The 22,291-nt window shown below is 46.5% G+C and overlaps 1 protein-coding gene across 3 annotated transcripts in view; it reads right to left on the minus strand.

The window, feature by feature from the left end:
* Positions 1–22,291, minus strand: part of CTPS2 (CTP synthase 2) — a 107,977-nt gene that overhangs the window by 75,649 nt on the left and 10,037 nt on the right. For all 3 annotated transcript variants that reach the window (XM_075538652.1, XM_075538653.1, XM_075538651.1), the window contains exons 5-9: positions 12,926–13,042; positions 12,090–12,173; positions 10,031–10,111; positions 5,641–5,792; positions 2,503–2,635 (exon numbers count right to left, since the gene is read on the minus strand). In XM_075538652.1, the coding sequence (XP_075394767.1) occupies positions 2,503–2,635; positions 5,641–5,792; positions 10,031–10,111; positions 12,090–12,173; positions 12,926–13,042 (567 nt within the window). The remainder of the gene's footprint in view (positions 1–2,502; positions 2,636–5,640; positions 5,793–10,030; positions 10,112–12,089; positions 12,174–12,925; positions 13,043–22,291) is intronic.

Genomic DNA, 22,291 nt, shown 5'->3' on the forward strand with positions numbered 1-22,291 from the left:
CAGAAAGACCACTTAGGGTACAGTGTGGAACATGAAGGGAAGGCTGGCGGATGGACATTAACGGGGAGTCTGCTGATGCAAAGGCTCGTGGCTTCATTCATCAGATGGGTCTACTTGACCCCCGCATGCGACAGGCACCTCTTCTGGGGTCAAGTCAGTCCCAGTGCACCATTCTACACTGCCTCATTGGGCTTCTCGGCTGTCATCTTTACAAAGCAGTTTGCTGGGCCTTTCTCCCTTGAGGCCACTGGTGGAGTCAAAGCCAAGTGCGCTTCAGCATGGCGGGCGCGGGCAGCTCTCCTTAGCAGGCTTGGGCACAGGGGAAGAGGAAGTTTGCGTTTGCGGTGATGGAAGAGATAGTGGGGAAGATGGCACCACTGCCTCGCTGGATCAAGTGACTGATGCGTTGCTTTGGGCAAAGCTGCTGCACAAGACCTCTGGAAAGTGTTGAAAAGCAAGATTGTGTGTGTGTGTGTGTGTGTGTGTGTGTGTGTGTGTGTGTGTGTGTGTGTGTGTAAGAGAGAGAGAGGTGCACGCCTATGTTTATTGTTGCCATTTCTATAATAGCAAAAACTCCTATTATAGTGGAATGGATAAACAAACTCTGGGACATCCATGCAGTGAAATATTAGGCATCAATTAAAAACACAACGACAACTCTGAAACCCTGAAAAGCATGGCCCAACTAGAGAACATGCTATTTATTAGCAAACATAGTCAATCTTACTGATATAAATCTATAATAACACCATGGTTACAAAGGAAAAGAAACTTTATCCACCAAAGGCCAAGACTTTGCTGATTACTAGGTCAGGGAAGGGGCTGGGAAGAGAGAGAGAGGAGGGATGGGATATTGAGGAAGGATTGGGGAGGGCAGAGGGAGAGATTGAGAACCAGATACACGGAGGGTCTAACAGGATATTGGTGTTGATTTCATTTCCAGAGACAGGTTGTATAAATCTAGACACCAGTGACGTAGCTTCCAGCATTACGACGCCAAGCAAGTCCCCACAGGACAACAAACAAACGTGGTAGGAACACTACTTCATAGCGGCCCATGTAATGAATTCCAATAAACAAAAAAGCTGTGCACATACTACTCCTGTGGGACTAGATTATTTCAGTATTTCTTTGGTAAAAGTTCTATTTTTGAATACAAAATTTTGCAGGTTTTTAAAAGTCCATACTGTAGTCATTTTCCTTTGGTACAGGTGTTTGGTTGTGCTGGGAAGCTGACGGGGGAACAAGACAGGAAGTGAAAAATATGCTCTGAAAGGACAAAGCTAAAATGTGACTCGAACAGAAAGGACTAGAAAGAGCACAGAAAGGCTTGTTTGTTTGTTTGTTTGTTTTTGTGTTTCTAAGAGGAAGTGACTAAAAAAAGGAAGTGACTCAATTGCTTGAACATATAAATGTATCTTTTTGCTCGCTATAGCAAAGTTGTATTATTTAAATCAAGATCCTAAGGCTCACTGAAACTGTGGTACCCATCGTGGTAGCTAAATAATGGTCTCAAAAAAAACCACTGACATCCTTGTCATGACAAAAAGATACATTTATATGTTCAAGCAATTGAGTCACATCAACTTGTATGGCAAAGACTGTGTGGCCATGAGTAAGGATCTGGAGATGGGGAAATGTTTCTGGATTATTCCAGAATTTTAAAAAAAACAACCCTGGATCCTAAATAGGGGTGCGGGGAAACTACACACAAACAGAGAGAGACGAGGAGAAAGCAGTGTGATCACAGGCAGATTGGAGGGTTGTGGCCACAAGCCAAAAGCACCAGCAACCTCCAGAAACAGGACAATAAGATGTTTAAATCTAGATCTAATTCCAGTGCTGAAAAGAAGGGGGGGGTGTACTATTTTCTTGGTAGCCCAAAACAGTATACTTTTTTAAAAATAATCATAAGATACATGCTAAGATTGATTTCAGAAATTGTGCCTTATACTGTTCTCACTGGAAAGGCCTGCTTGAAACGTTGGGCCTGGCATCCGTGGCCTTGGATGTCCAGAAGAATCCCCCACTAACTGACTAGAGTGGTTTCAACCATTGGTACAAACAGCATGGTTTCTGCTGAAGGCTTGCTGTCCTTGTAGAAGCCAGAAATTTTGGAAGACGCTAGGTAGGAAGTGCCCCTGTGGCCACCAACGTCCCCCCCTCCCCCCCAAAAAAAGCCCTGAGCACTGAATTTCTAAGGAGCTTCCCTAGTAGACAATGATGTTCTACACAGGTTACCTGTTGCTGGGAAAATAAGGTGTGTCTTAGGCCACTCCACAGGGTGAGGATTCTGGAAGCTCAGAGTCTGGTTTTCCCCAAGCTTCATTAAACTCACCGTTGCCCTCTGCTCACTTGCTGACTCCTTTGTTGTAATACATCGCAGTTACAAATACAACTACACAAGTGCTGAGTGGCCTGGGGGACCCCTGACACAACCTGCTTCTCTGAAAGATGACCTAGTGGGGTGAATGACGGAAAATACGACAGGTCAGGACTCACCATGATATTCAACTTGTAGTTGATGGCCAAGGCGGAGTGTTCCAAGGCCTTGAAGACCGAGACATAGCTGTCCCTGAGCTTGGTGTACTTGCCGACCAGGGCTATGGAGCATGATTTCTGTAACTTTTCATACCTGCAGAGGAAGACATCCTGACCGGTTAGAGGCACCAATGTAACATCACAGACGCACCCAGGACACCCCCCATTCTTGATCCAAAGCACTTGGGAAAGCCCGGAGAGCGCAGAGCTTTGCACTTGGTAGCCTTGATTCCAAATCCCCCTCCCCCCCCAGGTAACTAAACTCAGTAAGCCCCCAGCTTTCCCAAATCAGACGAAATCCCAAAGCAGGTTGCTAGAAGCCGGCACAGACGGGGAAACACAGACATCAATCTGAGGTCATTTTTTCAGGGGACATTGTAAAAGAAAATGCGCTCTGCGTGTCAATAAGCACCGTGCCAATCTTCACTTTGTAAGGTGACATTGCATGAGAAAAGGCAATCCGAGTGTCTACGTAAAACATTGTAACGATCCCAGCTGGGCCACAAAAGTCTGGTTATTCATGATCTGCCTAAAGAATGCTGCCCAGAGAACAATTGAACATATTACATGCCTGTTAGATCATTTTTATGAGGAGCTTTCCCTTGTCCATATGATCCTTCCATTACATTTTAGACACAATCGTTTGTGCTGCTTTTGTCAGGAAATTTTTTCAAAGAAGAACAGGAGGAGAAAGAAAACAACCAGTCTGCACTGAAGTATATGCAAATTATCTCTTGAGGCAAAAGGGGGTTTGAGAGCTTTGAAGGCAACCTTTCACACAGCCTCTGAGGACAACAGCTCAGCCCGAGTGGAGAAAGTGCGCCCCGAGCTACGAGTTCACACAGTGACAGGGAAGGTGACTTCCTAGCAAAGTGACTAAAGTGCCGAAGGGAAGGCTGCTGACACAGAATTTACTGCTGCGTTTCATGGTGCTCAGGAGATTTCCCAACTCCTTGTTTCTTTCCACTTCCACATGCAGAATGCAAATAATAGAGAGGAAGGTGATATTCAGGATCTGTGCGAGCCAAGCGTCCCACGTCAGGGGACGATGCTCCCTGTCCCAGAATGTGGTCGTGGCCCTCACACCACACTTGACAATGGTGGAGGGAGACATCAGCTCTGTGCCCAGGAGGCAGCAGGGCCGGAGTGAGCACGGCCCACCCCCTCACTGTCTGAACTGCCCCAGGGAGGAAGCAGCAGGTGGGGCCAATGAGTTCACTGGGGCACCATTGTCCTGGAAGGTGGCCTGCGCCCACAAGGCCAGCTTCAGGCCCTCTCCAATATCCAGGTCAGGCTCCCAGAGTACTTCTAGGCCAGCCAAGAGTGTAGCTCTTGCCTCGGGGCAATTTTTTTTAAATAAAATATCTCTGTCATTAGTCATAACCAGTGTTTATCGGTCAGTATGTCATACTGTGGTGGCTTGTGTGTTGCTGTGATGCTGGAAGCTACGTCACTAGTATTTCAAATGCCAGCAGGGTCACCCAAAGGGAACAGGTGTCAGCGGAGCTTCCAGATGAATAACAGACTGCAAAGAAGGGATAGGCCATCCACTTCGGAGGCATTATCCACTGAAAACGCTGTGGAAAGCAGGGAAACACTGTCAGACACGGAAAACCTCACGAATGGAAGCAAAATGTTGACAGAGATCGTGCCAGAAGATGTGCCCCTCAAGCAGAAGGCACTCACAATGACTGAAGAAGAGCTGCCTTCTCACAGTGGAGTCGACCGTCATGCTGCCACTGGGGGAAAAGCCTTCCGGATCTTCATGTGCTGGTGGGGCACATTTCTTCTCAAAATGAGAAGAAACAGCTGCAAACATCTACTAATAATCGGAACTCAGAATGTTCGAAGTATGAATCAGGGAACATCGGAAGTCGTAAAAAAGGAAGTGGGACGCATAAAACTCAACATTCTAGGCATCAGTGAGCTTACATGGACTGGTATTGGCCAATTTGATTCAGACAGTCATGGTTTACTGGGCCGGGACTGACCGATTCAAGAGGAATCATGTAGCATTCTTCTTCAAAAGTTTCAAATTTCAAAAAATTTCAAGATCGCTTGTTTTTTAATCATTTTACTGGGGGCTTGTACAACTCTTATCACAATCCACACATACATCCATTGTATTGAGCACATTTGTACATATGTTGCCATCATCAATCTCAAAACATTTGCTTTCTACTTGAGCCCTTGGTATCAGCTCCTCATTTTCCTCCCTCCCTCCCCGCTACCCCCTCCCGCATGAACCCTTGATAATTTAAAAATTAGTATTATTTTGTTACATCTTACATTGGTCGACTTCTCCCTTCACCCACTTTTCTGTTGTCTGTCCCCAAGGGAGGAGGTAATATGTAGATCCTTGTCATCGTTTGCCCTTTGGAACGGCTCACCAACAACTTTGAGGGTATACCCTGTCTGTGGTAAGATAATACCTATCCCCACTTGTGAACTTCTATCCAGAACTTTTGGAAGAATGAAGTAGTAATGGAAGGAAATGAAGGAGAACCATCAAAAGAGGCGTCCACTTAGTTGTTAATCACATTGTAACTATTCAGGCCATCATTCCATATAGAAATATTTTTAAAAAACAATTGGATTGCTAGCATTCAGAGACTCTACGGAAGTTTGCACTTAAGTGGTTGCTAACTATACTTACTCGCATGTTATCCAATGATTTATATTGCCAGGAGACAATACTAAGGATTCACTATGATCTGAAACTCAAGGAGAGCCCCCATCGGGGGAGGGGGATTCACACCAGGAGTCACCCACCCTGGATAACGCCAAGCCTAGTGACATGCCACTGACCATGGGCTTTTCTTGATGCGAACAGGTCATCAGATCTTTGTCCCTTGGAGCTAGTGAGTACACACTGGAATGTTTTAGTTAGCAGCTGTGTGTCACTAGGGCCCCCTGTAGAATGGGCTTTGAACCCATGTAAAGATTGACAATGGATTTGAATAGATCCGCGGAACAACTACATCCACAGAAAGCTGAACGTGGCATGGGGACTCTAAACAAATCTTCACCCCACGCCTAACCCCATCCCAAACCCAAGAAAGATGAAAAGATCACGTGAGCAAAATCCCTTTCACATACCTCTCCGCCAAGTTGCTCCACCTGGAAAGCAAAGTGCTTGCAGAATCTGTAATAGGCAAGTCCAAGCGCTCTTTCAAATACTTGACTATGCCTTGCTCATCCAAAAGCACAGGCACGCGGTACAGGGAGGAAACGTCATGGATACCAATTACCTGGTAAATGATGACAAAAGACCGTGTTGGCACGAAACAGGCTCCGAACAGCCACATCCTGACAGACTTTGGCTTGAGAACGAGACAAACCCCAAGAGAGGCTGTGGCTGTTGGTGTAAGTGGATTTGAGAGAGGCAGAAGTCCAGCAACCAGACTCAGAGTGAGAATTAACACATCGGGGGTGGGGCTTGGGGGTAGCTGCCATGAAGTCCCCCACCACCTCACGAGGACTTCATTCACAAGATCACTAGCGGGCACGTGGTAGTGATCCTTAGGGCTGGTTTACCGAAGCAGATCTCACTGAAACTGGGTCAGAATCATGGCAACATGCCAAGCCTCCAGGGCTAGACCAGTGGTGTTGGCACGTGAGGCGTCAGGAAGCAAAGCCCACGTGTCCCAGCTGGAAGGCAAGCATTCCCCCACTGCCCCGCCACTGCGCCCGGAACCTAAAGATAGTTTAACTTCATTGCAGAACCCTTTAGACACTTGTTCCCTGCTCCCTGTACTGAGGTACACTTACCTGCACGTCCTTATCGATCGTAATAAAATGAAGTGCAATTGTTAGAGGAGACCCCAAAACAAACCCAACCCACTCCCTTGAAGTCAATTCCGACTCAGAGCGACCCTATAGGCCAGAATAGAACTGTCCCATGGGATTTCCAAGGCTTCACAGACACCCACTGCCACCACTTTGTCCCTCGGAGGAGTTGCCGGGCAGCTGAGGGTGTTACCGTGGACTCCTGGTTAGAGGGAACTCAAGCTCAAAAGTCACTTCCATTGACTCACGACAGCCCAAAAGATGGAGTAGACCTGCCTCTGTGCGTTTCCGGGACTGTGGCTCTTGAAGGGAGTTGAAAGCCTCATCTTTCTCCCATGGAGCGGCTGACACCCCTTTCAGGGGAGCAGGCTCCCTGAAAAATCAGGTGGTGGCTGGCTGTGGTTCTGTTCACACTTGCCCTGATAGGCTCTCCACAACATCACAAGGGATGACATGGGCATTGAAGGGCTTGCCACCTCCCAAATCAATGCCAAATGGGCTCCCAGCTGCAAGACTTCAGTTGTCTGACCTCCACAGCAATCAACTGAAAGGTGCCTGAGCCGGTTTAATATGAAACCGGTGAGCCTCATTGACCGTGCCTTATTGCCATTCGAAAGCCCAGCTGTAACTGGCCACTTGCCCTGCCCCCTCCTGCTAGCTGACCCCGACTGAGCGGTGGCAGACACCCCAGTGCAGAGCCAGCCATTCCCCACCTCTCCCACCCCCAGCTACACACACACACCTGCCCACTGCTTCCACTTCCCTCCTGGCCACCTCTCACCACCTGCCCCCCCCCCCCACACACACACACCTGGCAAGGGGCAGCGAGACTAGAGCGCAGAGCAGCACACCGACCCCGCCCGGTGTGACAGTGACACAGAGAACAACCAACAGGACCCAGTGAACTAGTTCTGTAAATATTTATTCAGTAAATATCCTGGACCTTCATAGGAGCTCCGAAACCACCGACAATAGCCAGTCACCTCCAGAAACAGGACAAGAGGCTCCACCAAGTGACCAAAGGGAAAAGTCTCAAAATTAAGAGAACCCACACACTGGGAAAAAATGTTTGGCAACGACACATGGGACAAGAGACCGCTCTCGAAAATGCACAGAACGATGTCAACACCTCAACAAGAAAGAGCCAATCGAATTGAAAAATGGGCCCAAAACATGAAAGGACCCTTCACCGAAGCCAGGTGGTCAACAAACCTATGAAGCCACGCTCACAATCCTTAGTCTACCACAACAGCGATGAGGAATCATCCCACCCAGCATTAACAGTAATGTTACACAAAAAGACCGACACATGCTGGCAAGGGTGTGTAGGAGACCAGAACCCTCAAACACTGCTGGTAGGACTGCAAGAGGGGGCAACCAGTGGGGCACAGTATGCGACTGCCTTAAAAAGGGGAGAACAGAGATACCCTGAGCCAATAAACCCACTCCTTGGTATATAGCCTAGAGATATAAAACTTTTGACTCGACTGCCCCCCGATGGAAGTCCAACCCATGGACTGCCACCCCATGTGAAAGAATACCAAACACCTCATAGCATGCATCAACCTGGAGGATATAATGCTGAGTGAAATGCGGAAAATGTCAGCCAAACAATGGGCAGCTCTAGCAAGGGAACAATAACACTCGGTACTAGTTACCATCTTAGAATGGTCAACAACTGGACATCAAGGGGGCAGCATTTGCCCAAGGACCAAGCTCAGAAGGGTTAGGAGTAGAGTGGAGGGGGAAAGGGGTGGGAGTGGCCATGAGGGAAGGTGCATCCATTGAGGAGATCACAGTGAATGAGCTGAAGGAAAAATGCACATGGAAAAGGGTTTTAAAAAATGAGAATAAATTGGGACCTTCCTTATCCTTATAATACAAAATGAACTTAGGAAAACTGAAAACAAAATAATTAAGTAGGTACACAAAAGATGATTTATTCATAGGAAACCCAAACCCACTGTCATCAAGTGGATTGTGACTCAAAGTGACCCTACATATGGTTTCTAAGACTATAAATCTGTCCAGGAGCAGACAGCCTCATCTTGCTCCAGAGGGGTGGCTAGTGGGTTTGAACCACTGACCTTTGGATTAGCAGTCCAATGCCTAACCCACAGCACCATCAGGACTCCTTACCAATAGCAGGATACAAAAAAAAAAAACTGACCAAAACCAAAAAAGCCTTCCCAACACATAAATGTCTATAACTCCCTGAAACCTGCCACCCCATATTTTACAGTCGTTCATTCAGGCTTATATTGAAGCGTCCTGGTGGCATCGTGGTTACTCATCGGGCTGCTAACCACCAGGTGGGTTAACCACTCACATGGGGCAACTTTAAACCAGCAGCTAGCTCCAAAGAGGAAAGATGGGGCTTTCTACCTTTTGTAAAAAGTTACTCATGTGGGGCACTTTCCCTTGTCCTATAGTACCAGTTCTCAACCTGTGGGCCGCGACCCCTTTGGGGGTTGAGCCACCCTTTCACCGGGGTCACCTAAGACCATCAGAAAACACATCTTTCCGATGGTCTTAGGAACCGAGACATGGCTTCTCTCTCCATTTCCAGGAGGGTCTGCCCGCATGCAGATACATCCACATATGAGTACCCAGTGTGAAAACTGTTACCCGTGCTACACCATGCTTCAAGACAAAATTGCATTTATTTGTCATTAGAAATAAATATTTCAAAATAGATAATTACATATTGTTTTGGTGATCCATCACTATGTTTTAATTATATTCAATTTGTAACCATGAAAATACATCCTGCATATCAGATATTTACGTGACGATTCATTACAGTAGCAAAATGACAGTGATGTAGTAGCAATGCAAATCATGTTATGGTTGGGGGTCACCACCACATGAGGAACTGTATGAAAGGGTCTCAGCATAAGGAAGGTTGAGAACCAGTCTTTTAGGGTCGCTATGAGTCCAAGTTGACTCGATGGCAGTGAGTTTGGATCTTGGTTTGAGTCCGTTTATGGTGACTCAGAAGCTGGAAGCAGGAGGTTCTTTATCAGAGAGCCTCCTGAGAAACCCGATGAGATGGTTTCTAGGCTGCAGAGAACCCAGATTTCATCTGAAGAAAAGAAGCTTCGGGCCAAGAGTCAGTGCTTTCCTGAGTGCCACTTAGAACTCTAGTCCAATCCCTTGCGCCCGAGGCTTACTGCAAACAAGAGGCAGAGATAAGAGAGCCAGGGGAAAAGAATCGATGGCTCGCCGACTGCCCAGGCGACCTGAGGCCAAGGCGCGAGACACTTTCTGCAGTGATGAGCTGAGGAGAGGCGGCTGATACAATCAGACGTGACAATGGGCATGTCAGGGTGCCTGTGTTATTTGCGAAGACTTCAGGTGCAAAACAGAAATCACAGTAACAGCACCAGAGTGTTCCAGAAACATAGAAAAAAGAGCTGATAAAGGGGTATCACTGGGTTCTCTCTATAGACACTGACAGTGCATTAACGAGCCCACCCAGCTATAACTTACGCAATGATTATGCAAAGAAGCACACATGCTCTCTAAGGCAGTGGCGTCTCTAGATGATTCACTTAAGGACAAAGGGAGCCATGGCTGGCTGAAGCCCCGAAAGCTTTTCTCAATGCTGTGGAGAGGAACCCCATCATTCAAGAGGTGCATCATGGTGGCATGGGGGGCGGTGCCCACAAAGCAACAAGACCTGAGGCGCAGCACTAACCTGTTCAGGTTTCACGTGACAAAACATAGAAATCTTCTCCTTCAGGGCCATTTCTATGGGCGTTTTGCTTCTGCAGATAATCTGTGGACAGTGGGGAAGCAGAGTCAGCGGGCAGCCAGTGCGCCCTCCCCAGCCCTTGGCACACACGGTCCACACAGGCACACTCTCGGCCACTGCTCTGCTCTGGACTTTCAGAAATCGGTCTTTGTACTTGCTCAGCAAGTGTACTCAAATCGACTAGAAATCTACCTGGTAGGACTTGAAATGTCAATAGGCCTCTAGTGGGCAGAGCTACCACCTATAAAGGGGGCTGCTTCAACTACAGGAAGTGAGCGGGAAAGCGGGACCAGGGGTCAACACACGGTTTTCTAAAAGGATCAGACTGGAAAGGGCGGCAGGGTCTCTGACTTGACTTCGCAACCAAACTCCACACCCAACCCACTGCCATCATGTCAGCTCTGACTTCATGGCGACCCTGTAGAACAGGGTAGAACTGTCCCTGTGGATTTCTGAGACTGTAACTTTGTTTTTTGAATCATTTTATTGAGGGCTTATACAACTCATATCACAATCCATATATACATCCATTGTGTCGAGCACTTTTGTACATTTGTTTCCCTCATCATTCTCAAAACATTTGCTTTCTACTTGAGCCCTTGGGATCAGCTCCTCACTTTGCCCCTCCCTCCCTGCTCCCCGCTCCCCCATGAACCCTTGATAATTTATAAATTATTATTATTTTGTCATATCTCACACCATCTGACGTCTCCCTTCACCCACTTCTCCACTGCCCGTCCCCCAGGCAGGAAGTTATGTGTAGATCCTTGTAATCTGTTCCCCCTTTCTCCCTCACCTTCCCTCTCCCCTTCCAGTATCGCCACTCTCACCACTGGTCCTGAAGGGATCATCTGTCCTGGATTCCCTGTGTTTCCAGCTCCTATCTGTACCAGTGTACATCCTCAGGTCCAGCCGGATTTGTAAGGTAGAACTGGGATCATGAGAGTGGCAGGGAGGTAACATTCAAGAACTAGAGGAAAAATGTATGTTTCATCATTGCTACACTGCAACCTGACTGTAACTCTTGATGTACTTAGAAAGCCTCATCTTTCTCCCAAGGAGCCCCTGGCACAAGGTTCAGAGCCCAAGGCAGAACCATGGAGCCCTCTGAGTTCCTGAGTGATCACTCAGCTGACTGCAAACAGTAGGGCGTGATTGTGTGCCAATTAAACTTGATTTGCAAAAACAGGCTGCTTTTCTGCTAAGGGTGATTAAAATATTTATAAAGGAATCATAGTGATGGTTCCGCCATATGGTGGTGAGCATAATTAACGTCACTGAAGTGTACACATAAAATGGCCAATGGTCTTTGGTATCGTTACCTATGAATATCTTCTTCCATGAAGCCTGGTGGAGTAGTGGGTTACAGAGTGGGCTGCTAACCCCAAGGTCAGCAGTTTGCAACCACCAACTGCTACAAGAGTGAAAGATGAGACTTTCCACTCCTTTAAAAAGTTGCGTTCTCAGAAATCCACAGGGGCCAGTTCTACCCTGTCCTAGAGTGTGGCTATGAGTCAGAATCGACTTGATGGCACTGAGTTTGGTTTTATTGTTTGGTTTGTTTTATATTCTACCACACCAGTAAAACGAAACCAGCCATCCCGTTGCCGGGCCCTGCTCTAAAGACACAACATTATCTAGACTAAAGAATGTCAGCAGGGAGAACCCATCCTAGCAGGTTACAAGACCCACTCCAAGGTTCCACCCTTATGCTAAAAGCGATTGCCTTTGGCCAGATTACCATGTGACCGAACAAACAAGGGCCTGGAGAAGCATACATGGTCCATATAAAAATGTGTGAACTAACATCTGAGAATAAGGAAATAAGCCTTTCCTGGCTCCCACATTTCATTAAATAAAAATTTTGAAAAGCTCAATGTGATCGGAGTCATTTTAGAGAGAGCAGACGACTTAGATGATGTCATAGACGAAGAAATACAAGTCCTATTTCATGCGATTATTTCATGAGACAATGGAGACTTACCCATGCTCCTTAACCTACCAGGTCTGGAAAGAGCCCGAGGCCTCGCAGAGCTCGGACACTGTTTTGCGTGGGCTTGGTTTTTTGTTCTCCAGTTGTGCTCGGCTGAAAAGAAATATTAGATTTGGGTCATTGGAGAGCTAGCGCTTCTGGATAAGTAATGGCGTCCTGTGTTCCTGCAAACTGTGAACTAAATAAGATAGTCTAGGAAAATGGCCAAGTAGCTATAGAGCAGCGTTTCCCAAAGTGGGTGGGTAGTGCCCCCTAAGGAGATACCAGAACAATCCAGGTGCATTGCAAAAGCAGATACCCACACTTTATCCTGGGTACTAGGGCTATAAGATAAAAGGTTTTAATTGCCATGGCAACATGCCGGCATGGAGTAGGGAACCAGTGGAGAGTCTAGGAAAATGGCCAAGTAGCTATAGAGCAGCGTTTCCCAAAGTGGGTGGGCACTGAGCAAATTTATTTTTCTGAAAAGGAGATGAGAGGCCAAAAAAGTTTAGGAACTTAGCCTATAAGGGAAACTGGCTACATGGGGCCACATACGGCTTAGCTCTTGCATTCTGCTAGCTCATTTCAATGAGATCCCTCTTATAGGACCTCTACTATCATACCTGCTGGGAGGACCTTGGAGGGTCAGAGCCCTGGTAGAAAAGCCACCAGAGGACACAGAGACTCAAGTCTTCCATGTTGCTGCCCAGGGCTAGGCCTTTTAAGGCAGAGTCGTCATAAACTCCTGTGTTGTGACCCTGGAGCTGCCAGCCTCATTCTCCATTCTCTCGGCCCTCCTCTAATTTCGAGCTACTGGTCTGTGCCCTCCAGCTGCTGTCCACATCCTTTTATAGACAGCCTACCTGTGGGACAAGGCTAACATGGATGTTACAGAAATTCTCTTTCTTCGCCTTAAACTGGAATTGTCTGAATGCTTCCACGTATGGCATTCCTTCAATGTCTCCGATGGTGCCCCCCAGCTGGAAATGGAGGGCAAACAAAGACACACATGATCAGAATCTCATCCACAGGACTCAGGCTACTAAGAAGAACTCTTACTAACGTGAGCACAACACATGAACTAACAAGAAGTGATGTTAGTGAACACACTGAACGTCATCGAACCGTACACTTCAAATGGGTGACATTTCGATGAGACCTCCATAAAGCTATTAAGAATCTTTAAAATTTAAAAAGGGAAGAGATGAAATAAAGGGGCGAGAAAATGGCGAGCAGACAAATAAGACAAGAAGTAAACAGCAATTGTTCACTTAAAAGGAGAGAGGGGAGGAAGGGGATGGCATAGAAATAACAATTGATGTATGTATATGTATGAACTGTGAAAAGAATTGTATGAGCCCCAATAAATTGTTAAAATTTACAAAAATAAAAAATAAAATAAAATAAAGAAATAACATAGACAAGGGAGCAGATAAAAGATTAAAGCAAAGTTCCAAGAGGGAAGAAAAAAGTGAGGGCAAAGGAGGTTTAAAAGAGAGAGAACAGAATTCACATACAGATAGAAAGTCCTAGAACAGTGGTTCTCAACTTTCCTAATGCCACAACCCTTTAATACAGTTCCTCATTGAGTGGGCTAAGCTTAAACAGGCCGGGACCCTGCTTACTTCCCTGCACGCCACGCCCCCCCTACCTGAAGGTCAGCAGTCACCCCCTGGAATGAGGAGACCTAGAAACCGGACACCCTACCTGCCAGAGCTGAGGAACTGCATCCTGGGCCATAAACCTTACCGCTGACCTCCTAGACCATAAACCTCACTGCTGACATCCTGGACCATAAACCTTGCTGCTGCTGCTGCTGCTGCTGCTGCATGGACCTCCCTCTCCCTACTTTCCTTTAAAAACCCTGGGCCCCAAACAAAGCCTGAGATTCCCCTGGGCTACTTGCTGGACCATGGGGCTTCACCAGGGAGCTCCCCCCTTAAAAAGCTATTTCTGTTTCTGCTCTCCCTTTGTCCTGTCAGCTATCTTTGTCCATCTCCCTGTGCCTCAGTTTACCTCACTCGTCCTGTTCCTCGGTTCGTCTTTCCACTCATGTTGTGGTGACACCCCAAGCATAAAACTATTTTCGTTGCTACGTCATAACTGTCATTTTGCTACTGTAATGAATCAGGCGACTCCCAAAGGGGAAAGGGGGTATCAAACTGCTGATCTAGAATTTTGGATCCAGGAGCGAGAGAAGTTAATTTCTGTCAGTACCAACTAGAATGTAGAAGTCAAATTTAGTGACTGGCATGAGAAAGCTGAGCGCTACCTGGTCCAACGGGCATGAAAGTGTGAACATACTCTCTCTTCTTTTTTTTAATCATTTTATTGGGAGCTTGTACAACTCTTTTTTTTAACATTTTATTAGGGGCTCATACAACTCGTATCACAATCCATACATATACATACATCAATTGTATAAAGCACATCTGTACATTCTTTGCCCTAATCATTTTCAAAGCATTTGCTCTCCACTTAAGCCCTTTGCATCAGGTCCTCTTTTTTTCCCCACCCTCCCCACTCCCCCCTCCCTCATAAACCCTTAATAGTTTATAGATTGTTATTTTGTCATATCTTGCCCTATCCGGAGTCTCCCTTCACCCCCTTCTCTGCCGTCCGTCTCCCAGGGAGGAAGTCACATGTGGATCCTTGTAATCAGTTCCCCCTTTCCAACCCACTCACCCTCTACTCTCCCAGTATTGCCCCTCACACCCCTGGTCCTGAAGGTATCATCTACCCTGGATTCCCTGTGCCTCCAGCTCCCATATGCACCAGTGTACAACCTCTGCCCTATCCAGTCCTGCAAGTAGAATTCGGATCATGGTAGTGGGAGGGGGGCGGGAGGGCGGGCGGAAGGAAGCATCCAGGATCTGGGGGAAAGCTGTGTTCTTCATCGGTGCTAAATCGCACCCTGACTGACCCATCCCCTCTCCTAAACCCCTCTGTGAGGGGATCTCCAGTGGCCGACACATGGGCTCTGGGTCTCCACTCTGCACTTCCCCCTTCATTCACTGTGGTATATATATATCTATTGGATCATACTCTCTCTTCTATACAGACACACGCCCGAGCACACTCTCTCGAGTGCACACACACACACACACACACACACACACACACACAAATACATGTGTTTGAACAGTGTCCTTGCAATGTGGGCACTACTTGAATCAAATCGCTATTATTAACACATGCTGGCTTTCAGAGACAAATAGTACCCAAAGCCCCATGAATGTTCCTGACAGAGTAATCCCTCCATAAATGTTAACTGCATTTACAATGTGCTTCCAGGAAAGTTACTTAAGCATTTAACTTACGGATAACCTTTACCTTAACCCATCCAGACTCAGCCTATTTTAATACTTCCAGGCGACCACATGGATTTTTTTCAATGAATTCCCTAGCATATTCAGGCACCGACTATATGCTTAATACCACCAGCAGGGTAAGCTGGGGACAATTTAAGACAACATGAATTTCACAAAGACAGTAAAACCAAGCCCTGGTATCACTATGGGATTAAGCATTGCACTGAGAACTGCAGGGTTGACAGTTCAAATTCACTCAGGGCTCCACCAGAGAAAGATGAGGCTGTCTGCTCCCATAAATAAAGATGTGCAGCTTTGGAAACCACTCAGAATCAGATTCAACTCGATGGTAGTAAGTGTCTTTAACAAACAATAAGCAAAAGTAAAAGTTCAGGGCTAAGTGGAATGATGTGGCTATAGACGGCGTTACAGCAGGTCCAGACACAGAATTCATCCTCGCATCTCATTGCAGCTGGAGCCCTGGTTTCCCTCTGGGCTGCGAACCACCAAGTGAGCAGTTTGAAACCACCAGCTGCTCCTTAGGAGAAAGACGAGGCTTTCTGCTCTTGGAAACAGTGACCGTTGTGGAAACCCAGAGAGGCAGTTCTACCCTGTCCTATAGGATCCCTCGATTGCAGTGAATTCAGTTTGGGGTGTCTGGTATCTTGGATGGCTCAACAGCTAGGGTTAGGATTCGCTTTCTGGGTCCCAAACGGAACCTTGGGTTGCCCTGAGCGCAGGGTGCTTCCACATCTCGCCCCACGAATAGGTTCAAGGAAGAAATCGGCAAATCATCTTCGTTTCCGCATCTGCCCTGGCCCAAGACAGTGCTAGGCTCTTGGGAAACCCTCCACTACTCTCTGCCTCCACTGTGATCACCCTGACACTCCGACCAGTGTCACCTTCTGCACAGAGAGGTGGACAGCCTTGCTCTCCGACAACCAGCACTGGAAAGTCAACAAGGGCTGATGTCATTCGGTTAAAATGTCACACCTTATCCCTAGCTCTCCCTTGGGACCCATTTGACATTTGGCCAAGTTTTGACAATTTCGGGATTCCTTTTCATTTAAGGTTTTCTCTGTTTTATTTCGCCATTGCTGTTGAGGGGGGCTGTGGTTTGTTTCTTGGTTTTTTGTTTTCCTATGATGGTCTGTATGTGAAACCACAGTCAGTAACTGGATTAATAATTCCCTAGGGACCTGACAGCGGAGGTTGGGCAGAAGGGGGCCTGGGGAGAGAGGGCTAACAACAAGGAATGCAAGAACGATGCAAATGTTCTAAAATGGATTATGGTGATCAGTGCACAACTCTTCTTAATAGGATTGAATTATTAAAATGTATGGCAGAGGAATGATAGGCCAATAAAATCAGGAGCAGCAAACAAACTCGGCACCTGTTGTTGTGAATATAGTCGCATGAGCACACCGCCGTGATCACTCATTTACATATGGGCAGAGTTGACTCCTTGTGCCAGAGGTAAAGCAATTTCTTGGCTGGCCCTTTCCAGAAAATTTGTGCTGATCCTGATTTAAATGGTCTCCCAGCTTCTACTTTCTCCCGCCAACAACCAAATTGCCTGTCATACACCAGCAGAGTGACCTTTTGAAGACCCAGAATATGTTTCTGGATTGCTTACACCCCTCATTGGCTCACTACTCCACTCAGAATAAACCCTACCTCCTTTCCACAGGCAACCAAAGACCCTAGAAGACCCAGCCTGGGCACAAATCCCTGAACTCATCTGCTCTGGGTGGTCTTTCTGTTTCTCAGACAAACCCAATACTTCCTTCTTGTCTCTGAAGCCCTCCTACCCTCCTCCTTCTTATACATCTGCCTCTTCTTTGTCATTCAAGCCAGGGGGAGCCTGGCCCTGACCCTCAGAGAAAGAGGTTTCTGTCTATCAACTCCACAAGGCAGGGAGCCCCCAGGGGGGCAGGGACATCCCAGCATGCAGCGCTGAGGGTTGAGGATAATGGTCCTAACAGGAGAGAAAGGTCTAGAAACTCACTACAAACCCCATATGTCGGGGTTCTACGACCTGTGCCCGTCATTCCGACAGAACCAAACCAGTCCCGGGGCTACGTTGCTGCGGAAGAAATGATGCTCTACAAAACACAGTCACAAGTGAGCATCCTGGGTGGAAGGTGGGTAGGGAACAGGTAGAAATCGATGACTGGAAAGAGAATGACCAACAACATGAAGGTCAAGAACAAAAAGCCACATGATTGAACTTTTGATTTGTATGGTAGGTGAATTATATGCCCCCAAAATGTGAGGGGCGATACTGGGAGGGTACAGGGAGAGTGGGCTGGAAAGAGGGAACCGGAACCGATTACAAGGATCTACATGTGACCTCCTCCCTGGGGGACGGAAAACAGAAAAGGGGGTGAAGAGAGACGCCGGACAGGGCAAGATATGACAAAATAATGATTTATAAATTATCAAGGGCTCATGAGGGAGGGGGGAGAAGGAGGGAGGGGAAAAATGAGGACCTGATGACAAGGGCTTAAGTGGACAGCAAATGTTTTGAGAATGATGAGGGCAAGGAATGTACAAGTGTGCTTGACATACCATGGATGGATGGATGGATTGTGATAAGAATTGTATGAGTCCCTAATAAAATGTTAAAAAAAAAAAGAAAGAAAAAAATGAAAATCCAAGAATCAGAAAAACAATATCAAACACAATCACTAACTACGATCCAGAATGTTACGGTGGTGGTGGGGGGGTGTTTTAAAGATAAAAGCGGTCTGCACTTAACTAAACTGTAGTCGAAATTACCTGCTTTCTGTTAGTAACCTGGGGCTCACTTTAAACATTAGTGGCTAGTGCCTTCAAGTGGCTGTCTTTGGTACTGCACCCTGGCCACCAATTTAAGTTTCCATTAGCTGCTTAGCAACAACAGGTTCAAATATAAGAATAATTGTGAGGATAGCACAGGACCAGACAGTGTTTCGCTCTGTTATACACAGGGTCACTATGAGTCAGAACCAATTCTACGGCACCGAACAACAACAACATTAACAAGGAGTCCTGGTGGCTTCTTGGAACCACCAGCCAGCCGCTCCTCGGGTGACAGATGAGACTTTCTGCCCCTAGAAAGAGTTTCTGTCTCAGAAACCCACAGGGGCAGTTCTAATCTGTTCTAGAGGGACGATATGTGTCAGAATCAACTTGATGGCGGTGGGTGTGAGCCTTTTGATGACCAATTAGCCCTGGTAGCACAATAAGTTAAGCTGCTAACCACGGAGTCAGGAGTTCAAGCCTCTCTGCCAGAGAATGATGATGTGATCTGTTCCTGTCGAGATTTACAGCCTGAAAACCCTACAGAGCAGTTCTATTCGGTCTCAAAGTAACAGCCTTGTTTGTAAACATTTTAAAGAGAACTTGTGCGGACTATCCTCCAAATAATGTTCCAGGAATCTGAGCTGGTAAACCCAGGTCACAGCCAAACTCCCTGATATTGAGTCAATTGGGACACACAGCCGCTCTATAGGACAAGGTCCAACTAAACTCCCTGTGAATCTCCTAGACTGTAACTCTGTAAGGGAGTAGAAAGCCTCATCTTTCTCCCAAGGGGTGGCTGGTGGTTTTGAACTGCTGACTTTAATAAAACTCAACCTACTGCCATTGAGTCAATTCTGACACAATGGATGGATGGATGGATGGATGGATGGATGGATGGATGGATGGATGGATGGATGGATTGTGATAGAGCTGTATGAGCCCCCAATGACCTGGTGACCTACACCTGAACAGTCGGCCATTGGAAACCCTATGGAGCAGTTCTGCTCTGACCCTCATGGGATCACCAGAAGCTGGAATCGACTCAATGGCAACTGGTGGTTTTATTTTCGAAGTCAAGCTTAAATGGCTTCAAGTTCATGCTTAGAAGGCCTGCATTACTGAATACAGCTGCTCAGTGCCATGAGATTGAGAAGTGGGGAGGGGGGTCTCACCCACAGAAAACACTGTGGAAATACTTCAACAGCTTTTACACACATGCTCAACACAAAACAAAAGCCATGTTGCCGGCCCTTCTAACAAAGCCGAAAACATGAGCAAGCACAGCTACTGAACCCAAGTTGAATTAAACCCAAATGTCCCTGGCTTAGCACCCAGTAAGTCAATATGAACATCAGGGTTATACGGAGAAGCGCTTTTTCCAGAGACAACTTATCATAGTTTGTTTCCGGAAAATACAAAATCTGGCCCAGTGTTTCCAAAAATGGAAATATTGCCCTCCCCCGGGGGGCACTGGAATGACCCCAACCAAAAACTAACCCAAACGCAACTGCCATCAAGTGGCTGCTGAGGCACAGTGACCCTATAGGACAGCGGTCCTCTGAGGGTTCCAAAGACTGTAACTCTTTGCAGGAGTAGAAAGTCTTATCTTTCCCCAGAGGAGCAGCTGGTGATTTTGAACTTTGGACATTGAGGTTAGCAGTCCAACACATAACCAGTCCAACACATAACCACTTTGCCACCAGGGTTCCTCACCCTAAGGGGCCTGCATAAGCAGATACCTACACTTTATCCCAGATTAATGGCTAGAGCATAAAAGTTTATGGTTGCCAAGGGAACATTAAGTTTTGGGGGCTTGCTTTCTTTTTCTGAAAAAGGAGTAGCATGTCAAATTTTGCTCTAGAAAATGAGCTCCTTATTCGCCTGAGCAGCTCTCATCCTGCCTAGTACAAATTAGGTGCTCAATTAATGCTTGTTTACACTGAATAAGTCAACTTGGAGACAGAGGTAGGAAGAAAAGGCAAACATTCACACGTGCATCTCTTATGCATGAGAAAGTTGGACATTGAATAAGGAAGACTGACGAAGCAGCAGCCCATTTGAATTGTGGTGCTGGAACAAGTATAGCCAGAATGTGCCTTAGAGCCAAGGATGGCGATATTTCATCTCTGGTACTTTGCACATGTTGTCAGGAGAGACGAGTCTCTGGAGAAGGGCATCATGCTTGGTAAAGTGGGGGTGGTGACAAAGAGGAAGACTTTCAACCAGATGGATAGGCACAGTGGCTGCAACAACAGGCTTAAGCATGAGAGCGATTGTGAGGATGCTGAAGGACTGGGCAGTGTTCCGCTCTGTTGTGTTTCGCTCTGTTGTAGAGAGGGCCAAGAGGAGTCGGAGCAACTCAACAACACCTAACCACACACTCACATTCACACTCACACACATGATCCTTTGGACCATTTTCTGGGATAAAGGTTAATAGTACTAGTAGAAGGCTATTCTTTCACCTATAAAAACAAAGAGAAATTTTTTTCTATAAAGTTTTCAACCTTTTCAGGTTTAGGAAAGTCATCATTACTTGTGAAACTTGGGCTAATTTTTCTTTTCTTTTTTTATTGAGCTAATTTTTCTTATTTTTGGTCATTTTATTGGGGGCTCTTACAGCTCTTATCACAATCCATACATATATCCATCGTGTCCAGCACATTTGGATATGTGTTGCCATCATCATTGTCAAAACATTTTCTTTCTACTTGAACCCTTGGTATCAGCTCATTTCTCCCCCTCCCCCTCCCTAATTTTCCCTTAGGCCGTTTACATTCGCGTTGCTAGAACAGCAAGGGCTATGACTATGAAAAGACTAGCCCAGTATAATGCAATAGATGGATGTCTATAGATGCCGGGATTTCTACTCCCTGTAACAGTTAACAGTCTTGGAAACCCACAAGGGGGTCACTATGAGTCAGCTTTGACTTGCAATGAGTTGAGCTCTCTCTCAGAGCAGCTGCTGTTTTCAAACTGCCAACCTTACAGAGCACAGTGCAACACGTAACCACGACGCTACTAGGGCAGCACAGTACCGCACAACAAATAACCAGCATAAACTTAGTATGTGATCACTAGACCCAGCATCTGCTGGGATTCAGGGACCAGGAAATCGCGGGCCACTAGGAGCCCTGGTGGTATCATGGGTACATGTTTCCAAACCACCATCTGAGCCTCAGGAGAAAGATGAGGCTTTCTAATCCATTTCTGAAACCCACAGCGGTCCTCTGGGTCGCTATAAATCAGTAATGGCTCAATGACAGTGAGTTTGTGTGGTAGTTTTGTAATCTAGTGTCAATTTGAGGATTAAGAGTGTAGGGGTGGAGTCTAGCCTGTCAATCAGGATATAGCCAGTGAAGCCTCTGTGTGGGCATGGCCTTCCCCTGAGCATTCTGGGAACTCCTGTATTTTCTCCTTGGAGGCAGGAGACACACACTCTCTCTCTGCTCACTCCCTGTGTGACATCCCTGTGGAGAAGACAAATGGAGAGAGGCTGATGGAGCCAGGGAGAGGCCACGTGGACAGCCCTGCCACCACTGAGATGCTTCTACTGCCACTGGATCCACAAGATTTTGTACCCACTAGCCTGTGATCTTCCTTCATTGGGGTCATTGACTGTGTTTGGTGAGTCTGAAAAGGACTTTATAGACTGGTATCAAACATATGGGCTAATATCAGACTTATGTACTAGATCTGGACTGGGCTGCAAAGTTTTCTCAATATTCAACTGCTCTTGTATATAAAGCTCTTTCTTACACACCTAAGAGTGTCTATGAATTTGTTTCTCTAGTCCACGCAGACTAACACAGTCTGTTTTGTTTTGAAAGTTCCGGTGGAACGTCAGCACTTTACAGGTACCAAATGGCTTTAATCTTCATGTAGACACCAGAAAGGTGTACGATTTTTTGTGTATATGTACGTGAGTATGTGTGTTCCAATTTTGTTTTAAATCACAAATCAAATTGTATGGAAAAGCTGACACTCAAAAACAAGTCCCCTAACCCAACCCTTCACCCTCCCCAGTCCAATTCCCAAAGCAAAAAGTCTTAACTTCTGTCTTCGCTCTTTCTCCAGGCAAAAAAAAAAAAAAAAACTCCCTGTCATCAAGTCGCCTTAGGTCCTTGTTGA

The sequence above is a fragment of the Tenrec ecaudatus genome, chromosome X (assembly GCF_050624435.1).
Source record: "Tenrec ecaudatus isolate mTenEca1 chromosome X, mTenEca1.hap1, whole genome shotgun sequence".
Classification (NCBI taxonomy): Eukaryota; Metazoa; Chordata; class Mammalia; order Afrosoricida; family Tenrecidae; genus Tenrec; species Tenrec ecaudatus.